At 48.1% G+C, this 17,201-nt stretch overlaps 1 protein-coding gene across 4 annotated transcripts in view; it reads right to left on the reverse strand.

The window, feature by feature from the left end:
* The window catches only part of MAMDC2 (MAM domain containing 2), a 179,271-nt gene extending 163,686 nt beyond the window's left edge, over window positions 1–15,585 (reverse strand). Inside the window, exons 1-3 of one of the 4 annotated variants that reach the window (XM_089336869.1) lie at window positions 15,458–15,585; window positions 14,440–14,685; window positions 14,006–14,119 (exon numbers count right to left, since the gene is read on the reverse strand). In XM_089336869.1, the coding sequence (XP_089192995.1) occupies window positions 14,006–14,119; window positions 14,440–14,473 (148 nt within the window). In that variant the 5' untranslated portion in view covers window positions 14,474–14,685; window positions 15,458–15,585. Of the gene's footprint in view, window positions 1–14,005; window positions 14,120–14,439; window positions 15,193–15,227; window positions 15,351–15,457 lie in introns of those variants that run through there. The other 3 variants (XM_089336874.1, XR_011379575.2, XM_002708194.6) reach the window with 3 other exon arrangements.
* Window positions 15,586–17,201: the final 1,616 nt, after the last annotated feature.

Genomic DNA, 17,201 nt, shown 5'->3' on the forward strand with positions numbered 1-17,201 from the left:
AATGACAACACAAACACGCAGAACTCAGCAAATGCTTACAAATGCTACTTTGGTCTTTGAGTTTAGCGTCTCTGAAATGAGCTTTAAGGATAAACATGAAAAATGATTATCATTGTGTCCACTATTGAAATATTTATAACAAACACCCCAGGCATCACGCTCAACCTCTCATCATCCTCAACTCAACCACAACCTCCATGGCAAGTCAATCGGCAACACACTAGGTGGCTGGTGATGGAGAGGGAAAGGAGCTGAAGTGGGAATCCCTGCTGCCTGCTCTCCAGACTTGTTCCTTTGTCAAACACTCCCAAGGCAAAGTTCTTCGATCATTTGAATTTCAGATCCAGCGCCTTTGGTGCTCCACCATGATTTACTGCATGTTTGGATAGAATGATGGTGAATATTATCTATTTTTGCAAGACTCATTAACTTTCTAAGAATTCTTTGACTACCAGACTCATATTATGCTCAGCACGAGACTGCTCATAAATGTGTCCAAGTTTATTGTATGACAGAAATACATTCACAAAAATATGAATGACTTCCCGAGAACCAAAATGACAAATGGAAAGAGTTGATTAAATATACCAATTATTTTGCACCCTTTTCATCTTTCAACAATTTTGACTGCTGAGTAACTCAGTCTGTAGGAAGAGAAGAGGCTGGAGGGATAATCTGATGTGATGGGTGGAAATATCGTATCCACTGAGCTGTCCACGTTTAGCTGTCACACAAATAGATCACACTTGTCCCCTCTCAAAAGTTGATAGCAGGATACTTGAAACACAAAGGGCCATTTGGATCAAACTTGAACTTGGGGCAGGCATTCAGCCTTGTGATTAACACACTGCTTGAGACACCCACATCCCATATGGGAGAGCCTAGCTTCAAGTCCCTATTCTGCTTCCTATCCAGTTTCCTGCTAGTATGTACCCCAGGAGGCGGCAGGTGATGGTTAAAGTACTGGGGTCCCTGCCACCCACACAGGAGACCCAGACAGAGTTCCTGACTCCTGGCTTTGGCCTGGCCCACCTCTGACTGATGCAAACATTTGGGGAATGATCCAGTACTCATTCTCACCACCTCTCCAGTTAATGAGAGGGGGGGAGGGGGAAAGGGAAGGGGAGGGGAGGGGGAGGGAGAGGATATATATGATCAAACTGCAGATTTTTGTTTTTTGTTTTTTACAGGCAGAGTGGACAGTGAAAGAGAGAGACAGAGAGACAGAGAGAAAGGTCTTCCTTTTGCCGTTGGTTCACCCTCCAATGGCCACCGCGGCCGGCGCACTGTGGCCAGCTCACCATGCTGATCCGAAGGCAGGAGCCAGGTACTTCTCCTGGTCTCCCATGGGATGCAGGGCCCAAGCACTTGGGCTATCCTCCACTGCACTCCCGGGCCACAGCAGAGAGCTGGACTGGAAGAGGGGCAACTGGGACAGAATCTGGCACCACGCCCGGGACTAGAACCTGGTGTGCCGGCGCCACAAGGCGGAGGATTAGCCTACTGAGCCATGGCGCCAGCCCAAACTGCAGTTTTAAAGAAGAACTTGAACCTAACAGAAATTAAGACACCATTGGTACTTACCAATAGGTTCTTTAAAGGGAAGTAGTCTAAAAACCTGGAATTTATGCTCTACTATTATCAGAATTTTTCTTTTGACTTAAAATACTCTTTGGGCCGGCGCTGCAGCTCAATAGGCTAATCCTCCACCTGTGGTGCCGGCACCCCGGGTTCTAGTCTCGGTTGGGGCGCCGGATTCTGTACCAGTTGCTCCTCTTCCTCTCTGCTGTGGCCCGGGAGTGCAGAGGAGGATGGCCCAAGTCCTTGGGCACCCACATGGGAGACCAGGAGGAAGCACCTGGCTTCTGGCTTCGGATCAGTGCGGTGTGCAGGCCGCAGCGGCCATTGGAGGGTGAACCAACGGAAAAGGGAAGACCTTTCTCTCTCACTGTCTACTCTGCCTATCTAAAAAAAAAAAAAAAAACAAACAAACAAACAAAAACACTCTTTGAAGCATATGAGAGTGAGAGGGCTTTAAACTGTTAATGGAAAAATGGAATCAAAAGAGAAGTCTATTTTGGTACAAAGCAATTTTGAAATCCATGTAGTTTTTTTCATAATATGCATTTTCTATAAATTTTGGAAGATCTTTCCTATGTATAGAAAGCAAATAAATCCTGGTCTACAAGCCCAAGATTAAAAAAATAAATCATACCTTACATCAATACAAAGCATCTTGAAATGTGTTCCCTCCAACGTCACTTCCCCGTCATTACACAAGAGTCGGGACGAGCCAAGCATAGGTGGGTAAGTATTTTAGGTTGACAAGAAAGATGAAAATCTACACTGCTAATACATGCAGATAACCTAGGGTTTCTTTTTCATTTTTTTCTCCATATACCAAAGGTAAGTTCAAAAAGGCACCAATCTTAAGCATTGGTTCTTTTTAAAAGGAAAGAGAAAAGATACAGAAGTTAACTCACATTTTCATCCTAAGAATACGTGCAAAAAGAAAAAAAGTTTTAGAAACAAAGGTATGATTTCAGACACTTATTATTTATTGTTTATGATTTGTAATGAAAAATCAAGGGGTTTGTTTCCATAAAGCTCAAATGGGCTTATACAGGATCAAAACACTTCATAAGAAAATTCTCTAACCATCCCCTCTATTACTCATTTTTAAGAAAATCAAATAAATAGAAGAAATTTGTAGAAGCTTAAAAAAGAAAACTTCCTGAGTTACAACTTCAGGCTGGATGGTCATAGTCCTAAAATATTGGTAAGCAAAGGAGACGGCTTTTGAAGAAAGCAAAAGCATATTAAAGTCATCTTCATTCCAAGCACGGCCCCAAAGAACACTTCAGCTCTCCCTGGCAGTGAAGCAAAAGCTCTTCAAATAAGGAGTGGAAAGTTCTCAATGCATCCAGCTAAGTTATATATCACATTGCCGTATAGAAACACCGCCATTCTGTTAAGAGTAATAGAATGAAAAGCACCAGAATGCCTGTCTATACAGCAACCAGCCTTTGAAGACGCATTGACTGACCTACTCTTTCAATTCCTTCATGGTAGGAATAGATGAATTTGAAGTATTTGAATATTTAGGAGTACTCCTTAAGACTGCCAAAGTATTTTAGGTCAAACTAAATTTTCCTTGAAGTTCTCTTCCAAGATTATGCTGAGGACTGAGAAGAGACTCCTTCAGATGGTTCCAAGAGAGAACATTAATGTGTTACTGAAAAAACAAATCACATTGCCCCGTCCCTATGTGATGCTGGCTGACGGCTTGCACGAGAGCCATACTAACAGCGGCTGGGAGCTCAGGGGAGCTCATGGAATGTTGGCACATCAGCAGCATCTTGCAGAAGATTCCCGCCATCTCTGGAGACGCATAAACCCTGCTGTCTTCCTTAGTGCTGAGCTCTGCACACGAAAGGCAACATCCTACTCATGGCTGGAGGCAGTCAGGGCCAAGTGAAGCTCAAGTCTAGGGACCTGCTAAGAGAGCTCCAGTTGGTAGCCTCATTCTCCCACCATTGCCTTAGGCCTGATTTTTTGAAATATTGATTTTAAAGGCAGAATACCGGAGACAGAGAGAAGAGGGGGAGGGAGAGGGAAGGTAGAGAGGAGGAAGGAGAAGGAGAAATTTTCCATCCACTGGTTCACTGTCCAAATGGCCACAACAGCCATGTGTGGGCCAGGCTGAAGCCAGAAACCTGGAATTACATTTGGGTCTCCCACATGGGTGGCAGGGGCCAAAGCACTTGGGCTATCTTTTGCTGCCTTCCCAGGCACATTATTAGCAGAAAGTTGGATTGGAAGCAGAGCCAGGACTCAGACCAACACTCTGATATGGGATATTAGTGTCAGAAGTTGGCAGCTTAACCTGCTGTACTACAGTGCCAGCCTCAGGCATGTTTTTTTTTTTTTTTTTTTTTTTTTTTTTTTTTTTTGACAGGCAGAGTGGACAGTGAGAGAGAGAGACAGAGAGAAAGGTCTTCCTTTTGCCGTTGGTTCACCCTCCAATGGCCGCGGTGCGCTGCGGCCGGCGCACCGCGCTGATCCGATGGCAGGAGCCAGGAGCCAGGTGCTTATCCTGGTCTCCCATGGGGTGCAGGGTCCAAGCACCTGGGCCATCCTCCACTGCACTCCCTGGCCACAGCAGAGAGCTGGCCTGGAAGAGGGGCAACCGGGACAGAATCCGGCGCCCCAACCGGGACTAGAACCCGGTGTGCCGGCGCCGCTAGGCGGAGGATTAGCCTAGTGAGCCGCGGCGCCGGCCAGGCATGTTGTCTTAATCTCTCTGTATTTCATACTTCCTCAACCATGAAATGCTGATAATAATGGCCTTCAAAATTGTTGTGAAGGTTAGAGATAATGGCCAAAAGTGTTCTTAGCATGCACTATTAAATGCTACCTGTAAGACTCGGACTCCAGCTACATAGAAAGCTATTGTGTGAGTTTTTTTTTTTAAGATTTATTTATTTACATATTTCAAAGTTAGAATCACAGAGAGAAAGATCTTCCATCTGCTGGTTCACTCCCAATATGGCCACGGGGACAGGCCAGAGCCAGTAGCCAGGAGCTTCTTCAGGGTCTCCCATGTCAGTACAGGGTCCTAAGCACTTGGGCCATCTCCACTGCTTTCCCAGGTGCATGACCAGGGAGCTGGATTGGAACTGGAGCAACCAGGACTTGAACCAGCGCCCATATGAGATGTCAGCACTGCAGAGGACGGCATTTTCTGCTTCACCACATCAGCCCCTCGTGATTAGGTTTCACTTCACACTTCTCATCTGGAGCTACTCTATATTGGAAACAGACATGTTATCCCACTGAAGGTCCCTGAAACCTAAAATATTCTCCTGCAGCTTCTAGAAGATTTGGTTTTACTTTTGAAAAAGGTTGACTTCATTTATTTGAAAGGCAGAGTTACAGAGGGAGAGGCAGAGAAAAGTCTTTCATCTGCTGGTTCACTCCCCAAATGGCCGCAATGGCCAGAGCTGAGCTGATCTGAAGGCAGGAGCCAAGAGCTTCTTCTGGGTCTCCGATGTGAATGCAGGGGCCCAAGAACTTGGGCCACCTTCCACTGCTGTCCCAGGCCATCAACAGGGAGCTGGATCAAAAGTGGAGCAGCCGGGACTTCAAACGGTGCCCATATGGGAGGCCAGTGCTGCAGATGGCAGATTAACCTGCTACGCCACACACCCGCCTGTTTTTACTTTTTAATGAGCAAGTTCCAGGACATACCATAATTACCACAGACTTCCTACTACCCCTGCATTTAATGTAAAAATAAGATTTCACACGTTTTGCAGTCACCACTCAGTGAAGGACTCTTGGCGTACATAGCCATTGTTCTGTCCAGACTCTTCCCAGGCAGCTCAGAGAAGATCCTATCTTTTTCTACCCTAAACAGGATATTCCTGTTGAAATTCTCTCCATTGTTGCACCACCAAGAAACCACTGCTCAAACTCTGAGTAAGGGAGTCCCTCTCCTTTGGACTCAGCACTCCCAATTTCATCCTCTCTATAGTCTTATTCACTCTTTCCCTTTTCTACCTAATACCCATGCCCTAATTCAGGCGCTCTTCATCTTCCCCTTAGACCACCTGGATAGTCCTCCAATTAGCCAGTCCAGAGCCAGTTTTATCTCCTTCAGATTGAGCTTTCTCACAGCCTTTGAACAGACAGGTGGGTCCAGCATTGGAATAACGACTGTCCAATGGCAAAGTCACACAGATGGTTCTTTCAGCAGGATCCAGCCTACACCTTGCATGTCTTTATTCTTGCCCAAATACAGATCTCTAGGCTTCCAGTTGATTCTGAGAGTTAATGATATCCTTTCCATAGCCCCTTCATGCTGTCAGCAATTAAGGTCTCTCTATGTATCCCTTACTTTGCCACAGTTACAGACCTCCTGAGGGTCTGTGGCTGCCACTAAGGAGAGGAACTGCATACCTGACGCACTGTCTACTCATGTACTGGGTACTACAATGACTAACATACCGTCTGATGGAGAGTAGGGACACAAATGCTCCTTCACAGAATGAATATTCTTCAACAGCTTTTTCTGTATTGATTCACTTATGATGCCATGAAGTTAAAGTATAATATCACTTCTTTGACTTTATTATCTTATTCTTAGCTTGCGAATCCCGTGAAACAAAGAGAATTGTCTCACAAAGCAGGGAAAGCAAATATGCTGGCAGATCTCATGGAATCAAAGGCCTGATCCTGGGGCTTTTAAATGTCACATTCGTGTGTAAGAATTTCTTCCTGGAGCAGACAAATAACCTTACCTGCTTTTACTCATTCAGGTGGATACAATTGTTACCTTACACCTGAGTTCCTCAGAAACACCAGCTCTCAAGAACTAGTTCAAAGTCTAATAATTGTTTGCCAAAAAATACTTCTCAGATCCAGCAGTGTTGCTCTCAAGGTTGTTTGTGATGGCAGAGGATCAAGGGACTCAGGCAGCCCCGATGGGTGAGCAACCAAGAGCTATGTGTCCAGTGCATGTCACAGATGAAACAGACCATGTATTGGTGAGTAAACTGAAATGCTGTTTCACTGTTAGATTTGGAAATAAAACATCAGGCTCCAATGTCTTTGAAGTCCTGTTGTAGGAGGGATTATTAAACACAACCTCTTTCACTACAGGGAAAAATGTCAAGGTTTTCTATTTTTATTTTTTTCTCTTTTCACTAGCAATCTCAACAAGGACTTAAGAGATGGATTAAATTTTAAGTGTTGATAGCACACACTCTTGTCAGGCACTGTGGGGAGGATGTGATCCTGTTTCTCAGAGATGGGACACTCTGATGAGGTGCTGGGATGGACACCCCACAAGGAGATTTACACGGTGAAAAGCAAAGGAGTCAATGGGAGGCGAGGGAAGGGAAATGTTCATTTTACCCAGGGAAAATCATGGAATGTTTTCAGAAAGGACTGAACTGTCTTAAACTGGATCGTATTTAAATACTTCAAAATGAGATAGGGAAATAAAAAGGCAAGGTCATGTGGATGTATGAAACAGTACAAATGGAGCAAGAGGTAAGAAAGTAAAGGGTGTGTTAAGCCAACAGCATATTTGGGGTTGGAGGAAGAGAAGGGTAGAAATATAATTGGGGCAAATCAAGCAGGGCCTTGAATGTCAACCTAAGCAGTTTATACTTTAGCCTGTCGGCAACTGGTAAGCATCAAAGAATTGTCAGCAAGAGGACATTCCTTCTTTCTTATATCTGGAGAGACTGGGGAGCTGGCAATCTTTCCAGTGCACAATCCTCAACCGTAGACACATATTACAATCACCTAAAGAGTTTGTTCCTTTGTCATCGTATGTTTATGTTTTAATAAAGCCAAGTCTGGCCCTATTTCTGGCCAAATAAATGAGAATCTGTTGGAGTAGGAGCTGGACATGACTATTCGTAAGAAAAATTTTATGTGATTTGTTTTTTAAAAATGTTCAACCAGGGCTGAGAATCACTGCCTAAGCAAAACAGGGTCATTCATATGCAAAGGATTTTTGATATCCTGGGAAGTTCCTTGCTCCTAAATAATCTCCTCATTTATCACTAGCTATCTGTTCTTCTGTGTTATTCACTCCCTTCTTCCTAAGACAGGTATGTAGGTAGACAGATAATCATCTAAGAACCTAGACCCGAATGCATGGATACATTCATATAATTCAGCTGATTAAGACAGCATAATAAAAATGGAAGAAGAGTTATGGGATATCTGTCAGATGTGAAAATCACAGTAAAACCAGCCAGGATGCTCAAGACAAGTTCAAGTCCCTGTCAGTCCTACTTAATGAGATGTCTATCACTTCTGTTGCTATAACTGGGTTACACTGAAATTCTTAGAAATCACATAACTTAATAAGTTATTGAAATGGGACAGCTGCTAGGGTGACCCACAAAATGAGGTTCTATTTTAAGAACCAAGACCATTAATGAATATTATACCCCAAGATGAGCCACAAAACACAGTAACTGTAGGCTAAGAGTTGTGAAGACAGCATTGAAAGCTTTAAGTCCTATGGCAAGAAATTGTTATTCCTCCTAGCATACTGTGACCTTGGCTGACTTCTCCAATTATGAAAAGGAAAACATCCTAAAAATCCCCAAGTGTTGTAGTAAGAATCAGGCCAGGAGCTGGGTAGCAACTTCCCATTTGACAAGTGTAGTTTGAGTAGGAAGGAACGCAGCCTGGGTGTTGGCCTTGGCAGGAAGGGAGTTGGCCACAGAGAGCCTGAATCCAGAGAAATCAGTCCAGGCAGGAGGAGCAGGCAGACAATAACAGTACAAGCAGGTGAGATCCCAAGGGGCAGTCAAGCAAGCCAACACAAGAACCCAGAATGATTGACAGGGAAGCAAGACTTAAGAACCCGCCCAAGAGCTTAGGGCATGAGAGATCCTTTTGACTAGGGGTCTGCAAGGAGGCACCAGCACCATCAATACCAGAACTGACTGAGGCTCAGGCACCAGCTCTGTGGGACAGATCGGGAAGCACAGGCTGAGATGGGAGAGTGAAGGGACGGGAAGCCAACAATTCCTGACAAAACCCAAAAATTTACAGAGAGAAAGCAGGAGCCACCAGGAGAGGCTGCAAGACTAGTGTGAAACTCAGCCTCATTATTACTTGCCATCCACGCCTCATTCAAGAATACGTAAGTGAGAGGAAGCTTAAGGATGCCCGAAATAGAGCCAAAAGAGATGCAAAAGAAGGTTCTGCCTCTGGTTGGAACGATGAGCAAACAGCAAAACTATCAGCAAGAGAAAATCTCACTCTCTGGCTCCCCAGAAGCAGTGTTGGAAAAGCTATCTGAATTCGAAGAGCCGATGTTTATGATACTGATATTGATAAATACAAATCTAGAATTATTAGAAATACCAGTCATAGCATGTTATATGTGTAACATGCTCACTCTGCTAAATGCATTACTGTATAGTCTTCACCATAATCTTATCAAATAGGTACTTCTAATATCTCCATTATAGAGTCAAGGAATCTGAGACACAGCAAGGATAAATAACTTGCCAAAGGCCAGACAATTTGAAAGGCTAGTGCCTGGATTCTAATCTAAGCTGCCAAAGAGTTCATATTAACAACACCAACCATTCCTCATGATAAAGAACCACCCTTGAAGAATGAACCAGGAGCACACAGGAAAATGCAATATTATATTTATTCATCAAACATGAGGGTACTTGTAAATTTCACTAAAAATTGGATTAAAAAAGAAGTATTTTCAAATCCATGCCTACAGCAGGGGCTGGTGCTGTGGCATACCGGGTAGAGCTGCTGCCTGCGGTGCTGGCATCCCATATGGGTGCCAGTTCAAGTTCCAGTTGATACACTTCCAATCGCTCTGGCCTAGGAAGGCATGGGGAATGGCCAAAATTCTTGGATCCCTGCACCCGCATTGGAGACCTGGAAGAAGCTCCTAGCTCCTGGCTTTGGATTAGCACACAGCTCCGTCCATTGTAGCCATCTGGGGAGGGAACCAGCAGATGGAGGACCTCTCTCTCTCTCTCTCTCTCCTTTTCTCTGTGTAACTCTGCCTTTCAAATAAATAAATAAATAAATATTTTTTTAAAAACCCATGCCTACAAGAGAACTGCAAAAAAACACATGAAAACATACATTACAAAAAAAAAAAAAAAAAAAAAACCAAACCTGTGCATGGATTTCAAAGTTTCTTTTTGCACTAAAATAAACTTATCTTTCAATTCTACTTTTCCATGAACATATTGAAGCAGCTTTATTGAGCACCTACTATGTGCCAAGTCCTTTTATATATGCTGAAGATTGAACGTAGGTAGGATCTCTAAGAGTGACTAACTGCTACTCAAGTTTGGGGCATGCAAGGTAATGTTTTGTGGGTCTGGTGGCCCTAAGGCATTGCATCTTGGAATCTGTGTTCTTTCACATGTCTGAAATGCAACTGGGTCTCTGACAAATGGTTTCCAACACAGCAAAACTCCAGAGGCTAGGACCCAGTGCATACAGGGTTACTAGCACAGAGATAAGGAAAAAGAACAATGTGCCTAGGAAATAACGCTCTAGTCTGTGGTCATGACTGGCAGCCTGCCTGGCCCTTCCTGTGCTCCTCTGCAGTGGATGGTGCCTAAGGCCTAACTCCAAGAAGTATGCAAGGAACGCCCCCTACCTGTGCTGCTTTCCAGCCTCTGCACCATGTGGAGGCTGCCATTCTGTTTCGAGAGTGCCAAGAGCACAGTCAGAGGTGATGCAGCATCCAAAAACCCCAGGAGGGCAGGGGTCACCTATGAACTTCATGACCCAAGGCAAAAAGGAAGGAGAAGACTGGCCCTACATCCACAGGAAGGCCCCTTGGGACCTTAGCCAGACTTTTGACTCAGCTGGACTTCAAGAAATATCAGTGATAAATATATTTATCACCGTTAATAACAAGTGGCACGTGACTAAGTGCAGAACTGAAACTCAGATGGCCAAGGAACCAAGCATGTCCTTAAAAGAGAAGGAACAAGTTTGGGTAACGGGAGGGATAAAAAATGGATGGAGACATGCGTACACCTGCTGATGATGTGATTTGGGTACATGCTATTGAAGCCCACACCCCTAACCCCTGGTGATGCCAAACCCTGGCTTGCCTTCCTGCCTCAGATGCCATCCCTTGCTCTCAGGTACAAAAATCATCCACACTTTCCCCATATGAGGCAATTTCTCAAACGCCAACTTCTATTGTGGGAGAAAAACGCAGATCTCTCCTACACTGAAAGCTTTGGATTTCCTTCTTCACCACCTCTTCACTTGACACATCTCTGTATCTGCCTTCCTCTCCCAGGTACCTTGCTCTTCCAAACTTCCAGTTAAGGAGCAGTACTGGACTCAGTTCTCCCCCCTCCCTTCCTCAATTTCACCAACAGAGTTAGGTTAAGGAACTCAACCACAATGTCCAAAAATGAGGGTGAAGCCAAATCCACCCAATGACTAGTTTGCATTGTAACAGTTCAGATGTGAGGTCTACTCTACGGACTCCAGGAATCCCCCGTCAAAGGGCTTCTGCCCCACAGCTGGCATCAAGAAAACAGAACAAGCAACCTTGATTTCAGCTGAGAGTCGTTGCTCAAGGGGACTCCAATAAATGATTAAAGAAGATTATTTTTCATAGGGCAAAATGCACCCCTTCTTTCCTGGCTTTCATTCAGATCGATGACTTGGAAGTGAATTCAGATTTCAGTCTGGTGTGATTTTACTTCCTTTGACAAGGTGGGGAAAACAAAGTATTCTAGGAGCAGGCGTTTGGTGCAGTGTTAAGATGCCACTTGCCAACACCCACATCCCATACAGGAGTGCTGGAGTTCAGCTCTGGCTCTGCTTCCGACTGCAGCTTCCTGCTAGTGTGCACTGCTGGAGGCAGTGAGTGATGGCTTAAGTATGTGGAGGTCCCTGCTACTCATGAGCTTTGGCCTGGACAAGACTGGGCTGTTGCAGGCATTTGGGGGAGTGAGCCACTGGGTGGGAGATATCTCTCCATGTGTCTTTCAATTATATATAATTTCTACAACTTAGAGGAAAATCAAGAATACAAACCACTGTAAAATAAGAAAGGGCAAACCACTGGCAAAATAAGAAAGCAGACAAGCCTGGGTTGCACATAGCCTAAGACAGCGTGCTGGCCAGACAAAAGCCACCTATTCTGTGCAAATGCCCATGTACAAGGGACATTGGAACTGTAACCAGAGATGCTTAGAGACTGAAACCTTCAAGCAAATCAAAGGAGTCAACCTCAAATACAATCTGGGGCAGCAGGGGAGATACTTTGAGACGAGCAAACTTTTCGAGCTACCCCTAGATTTGACCTTCTGTGATCTGTTTCCTGACTTAACTCCTCCACTGGCTTTAGAATTGTTCTCCCCACTGTAAGTTAACCTAGTGACCAAGGATAAACAGGAAGTACCATTTGTGTTCCAAGTGCTTGTGAGCAAGACTCCCTGAAACCCACAACCTCCTAGGGTGAGTCCAACACACCGAGGTGGATGGAACCCTTTTCAAAGGGTTTCTGAAGCAAGATGAAGTCAACATTGAGAGAGGCTTATCAACTGCTTGCCAAACTTCAGCCTGGGACAATTTTATTAACCTTAACTGACCGATCGTGCAATGAATTTACAAGGGAAATTCTTAGTGATGGCTTCTCAGCAAGCAACCACAGCAACTGGCACAGCGCTACCACACTGCCCTGGAGTCCGGAGAGGATGCCCATGTCCAGATTCTGGCCTTTGGAAAACAAGATCTGTAACGGCTGAAAGCTAACCTGCCTGCTCCACCCTGCGGGGCCCAGAGGAGAATGAAGTAACTCCTTCCAGCCCAGCCAGTGGGCCCAGAAAGCAGTGACTGTTAGAAAGCAAGCAAAGAGGAAAGCCACAGTGCCTTCATTATGCTATTAAACTGTAACCACCTTTTCCTATAAGCATCTTCCTGTTTGCCCTGGAAGAGGACTGTTTAACTGCCCTGTGGGTGCTGCAGTGCCAGTTCAGCAGAGAGCACTTCCTGTGGCTTGTGTGCAGCCGGCAGTGGCATGCACTGGCCCAGAGGCAGGCTGAGAGAGGCCCTTCGCCAGGAGGGGATAGGGACACGGCCCCTGGTTCCAGGAGTGCTGCTGATTTCCTGTCCTCAGGTCCCCACCACGGGAAGGCAAGAGGGGAGCCCCTGGCACACAGAGGAGGAAGCTGCTCACTCCCAGGCTCCTTCCACCTGGTCCTGGCCCTGCGCAGGGTCAACAGCACAGGTGTGTCTGGGGCAATGAGTGGGAAATGAACACACACTGTGGACACCTGTGCTTCTCAGGGGTCATCCCCAGAGCACAGCAGTAGCAAGCCGGGTGCTTGCTAGGCAACTCTCAGTCCCAGCCCCAGACCTTGATGGGGTGGGGCCCAGCCACCTGTGCCTTCACCCGCCCACAGGTAAGTCTGATGCTGCTTAAGTTTGAGAAGCTGTGGGTGGGAGAACAATGCTCATCTGAGACAGGTGGCATAGGTAAGGTGGGCACACAAGATGCTTTACACAACCAGAACAAGGAAAGGGGTGGGTGATGATATAAAGAGTGACTTCCCTAAGGCCAGCGGCAAGATAGGGATCCCACCCATAATGAACCGGAAACTGTTTTCCCCAGCTACCACTAAGAAAACTGGAGTAGTCAAGATTTAGCAGTTGCTGGAAACTGCTACTGCCCTTCTTCCTGCCTGCTTCTCCCTGTGACTAGATGCTTAGAGTTGGCTGGGGAGAGACCGTAACAGGGACCTGGACCAGCCATTTGATAAGGAAGAGGGAGGTGCCCTTCTGTGTAAATGCTGCAGCCATCACCTACTGTGAGAGTCAGCAAGCTCCAAGAAGAAGCCTGGGGCAGTTGTGCTGTGATGACAGTTCCTGCAGCCTCACCAGGACCCCAGGGAGCCCAGCTGGCCGATTTGGGGGACCGAGGGGACCCGAATACAACTGAATACAGCCAAAGCCCGCCAGCTCATGACCTTGGACATTGGGTGGTGGGCTTGGTTTCCTCTTTAGCCCAATGCTGGGTTAGAACAAGGGATGAAACCATGCAGCAAAGCCCTCGTCAGGCATAAAGTCAGCGGGAGGGAACAGCACCCAGGTCTCAGTACAGCATCTGGAAACCACATCTGCAAAGCTGGACCAGAACCTGTACCACCCAACTTTCCCAGCACACCAGTAGGACCTGCAGGGGCTCACAGAGCTGGCCGGCAGTAGTCAAGGCATCCCCCTTGCCCCTCGCTTCCCTTCTATTAAGGAGGGCTGGAAGGAGGGGCAAACCTCCCAGCTTCTGCCCGCAGGCCAGGTAAACAAAGGCCCGCCTCCCCCAGCCGTGCAGCACAGCTGAGCGCTGGAAGACCGGACCCGACCCGTGACTCACACTTTTCCTCCTCGGGGCAGTGAACTCCGAGATAACGTTATCCACGCGGAAAGTTTACGTCGGGCCCTCTCCACAGAGCCCCCTTACCTTCCTCATTCAAAATCCACGGCAGAAACGCAAACACCGAACCAAAACCGCAAGTGTCCTCTTCAAAGGCACAGGAGCCCGCGGGCAGGTCCAGGGCACCAGCAAGCTGCAAGGCTGTGGACACAAAGCCAGTTTCGTTTCGGACGCCCGCCCGCGAGCGTTTGCACCCTCTGCGGGCTTCCTGGGGGTGCCTCCTGGTAAAGTGGGGCGCAGGCCCGCCGAACGGGGATGCGCTACCTCCCGCAGCACCCCCAGGCGCGACCCCACTCCCACCCGAACCCAACTGGGCCAGGAGCGGGGGATTAGTGGCTGCACAGACGGTTCGGAAAGCGCCCTTGAATGGCCCAGTTCAGCACCGCTCGCGGGACCACCAAGGGCAGCCGGAGCCCGAGAGAGTCGCGAGCTCGCCCCCAGGGGTCTCCGCAGGCTCTTACCTTGCACCGCCAGGAGGAAGCCCCTGAACAGCATGGTTACGCTTGCAGGAGGAGGAGGAAGAATACGAGGACAGGCACTGGGTGCATGCAAGCGGCCAGCTCGCTGGGACCCGCTGCTCCCGGGAGGAGGCGAGCGTGGGGGGCGGGCGCGCGGCAAAGCGTGCTCTGGGCGCTGCTCCACTTTGTGCCGAGAGCAGAGCGGGACGCCGGAGGGGCTGGCGGCTGGGCTGGTCCCGGGCGATCGCGCTGCCGGACAGGGAGGAGACGCTTGCACACTTGTGCAAGGCCAGCGGCGCCTGGGATTTTAAAGCTTGAGACCAGACCTTTGCAGGCTGCTGGGAGGGGCTGGCCTTCGCAAGCCCCTGTGCTGGGCTGAGACCGCAAGCACCCGCCCCGCCCCTCGCGGTGGGAACCAGCTTATTTCTGGGGACAGCCTCCCCGCATCTGGCGGGTGTCAGTCCTGCCCTGGCCCTAATTTTAACTTCTTCTCCCTAGAATGGAGGGGGATGGAATTCTCTTAGGACAGGCTAAAAGAAAATTTAGAAACGGTGGCGTGGAACCAGTTTTGCTTCTCAAGGTTTTCTGCGTTGCCGGCCCGGTGCTGCCCCATCCCCCTAACTTTTTAGCCAGTGGAATGTCAGGCATGCCTGGTGCTCAGCGTCCCCTGCGCCCCCGAAATGGGCAGACTCCTCCTTTGCTGAGAATCGCGATGGATGGATGATTGCAAGGGACTCAGCTGGGACGCAGGGTGGTGGGTGGGGGCTTGGGGAGGTCTGGGGCGGAGGAACCTGTCTGTTACAAGTTTGCTTGGAGTTCTGCGTTCCCAACAATCTCTTCCAGGGAAGAGGTGTTGCTCCTTCAACCTCTTCGCGATTTGTGCAGGAACTTTCGTGACTGGCTTCTCAACTTGAGCGTGCATCAGAATCCCCGGGAGGCCCCGCCCCCAGAGGGTCCAATGGGGTGGGGGAAGGCGGAGCCGGGGGGGGGGGCGGGGAGGGGGGAGCCTGGGATTATGCACCTTCTTGGCAAGCTTCCAGGACCGCTGGCTGCCAAGCTCCCGTTCCGGTCTCAAAGCCTCCGCTCACATGCTCCCACCTGGCTTCCTGGCTCCTGCTTTTCCTTATCTTCCATCAGCAGCTCTTCAGCCTCCTCCCCTGCTTGTTAACTGCACTCTTAACACTGCGGCACCTGCAAGTTCCGTCCTCAGACCCCGGTTTGTTTCTCTACTCGCTGAGTGATTTCATCCAACTATATGTGAACTCCAGGCTGATGACCCGCACTTCCATGTTTGCAGCCCAGACTGCTCCCCGACCCCACACTCTTCTATCTCATTGCCACCTCAACGTTGTCAGTTGCATGCTTCGGAGCTTTCTCATACCTAACATGTCCCAACACAGATGCCTCGTCCTTCTCAAACCTGGACTCTCCCTCCTCACTCAGGACACAAACCTCAGCCATCCTGACTGGTCCTGTCCTCTCCAGAGGTTCCTCTGTCCTGCCAGCTCAGAAGTCACAACACAGCAGGTGCCCACAGCGCTCTGTCGCAGCTGCCAGGGCTCCTGGCCTGGGACACTGCTGTAGCTTCCTGGCCATGGTCTCCCTGCTTCTTCTGCCTGGCCCAGCCCCCAATCCACTTTTCACAGGCATACAGGTTAAAATTGATCAGATTTGTGAACTGGAAGACCACGCCTTCGCCACGCCCCTATGTGGCCTCATGCCCCTGCCTGATGCCTTTGCCACGCCCCTGTGTGGCCTCAGCCCCTACCTGGCCACACCTGGGTGCCCATCAGCTAATCAGGTTAATTAACCACTCCCCTTTGGAAGTGGGTTAAAAGCTGGGCCACAGTGTGGCACGGCCTGCTCTTTTTCCCTGGCCTCTTGCCAGAACAGGGCTTGCTGTAGCCCCGTGCCTCCAGGGCGCACGGCCTTCGGGCCATGTGCTCTAGGCTTCCTGGCCTAGATGCTCATCCACGTGGCTGGCTCCTGGTGCTCGGTATGAACCCCTATTCACCTCTCTCCCCTAAATAAAGCTCTCACTCTCTTATGCACCTTTCTTACTAAATAAAAGCTTAAAACGTACCATGCTGCCTCGTTTATCTGTGCCGGTATTTAGAATTCTTCTCTAAATATTAGGCAAGAACCCTCTCGGGCTTATTAATATCGGGGATTTAGTAATAAGCCCGTGGTGAAATCATAAGGCACCCCAAATTCCGGTAGCACATGTGGCACCCTGGATAGCATTTCTAGGGAACTTTAAGGGGCCACATTTTAGTGTGAATTTTAGGGAGTCTTGTGTGATTTCAGTTGGGGCCATCTTTTTAATATGGAATTCGGCCTTCACACTCCTTGGCTCAGGACTTGTCAAATCCCAGTACCCCTGAGGTCCTATAAGACCTTGCCTCATCCCCTCATGTTTCTGGCCTCACCTGTCCTGCTTCCTCCCCTGCAGCCACACGGACCCCATGGGCAGTCCCCAGACATAGCCCAGCTGTCCTCTCAGAACCTTGCACCATCGGTTCTCCCTCCACTTAAAATGCCATTCCCCAAATAGCCATATAATTCACTGCTGGGGAGTCTTCAGTGTTACCTTCAATATTAGAAAATTTAACAAGCCTTCTCTCTAACGAGGAAAACAGATTTGAGATCCTTTGAAAAAGATTTGGACAAATTTTCTTGAGTTTTTTTTGTAAGCGGTGACTCAAATATCTAAGATTTCTTTACATGTGTGCTCTTTGGTTATATGTGTGGGTTTAAATGCTTTG

This window comes from Oryctolagus cuniculus, chromosome 1 (assembly GCF_051225735.1).
Source record: "Oryctolagus cuniculus isolate XC-2025 breed Fujian yellow rabbit chromosome 1, ASM5122573v1, whole genome shotgun sequence".
Lineage (NCBI taxonomy): Eukaryota > Metazoa > Chordata > Mammalia > Lagomorpha > Leporidae > Oryctolagus > Oryctolagus cuniculus.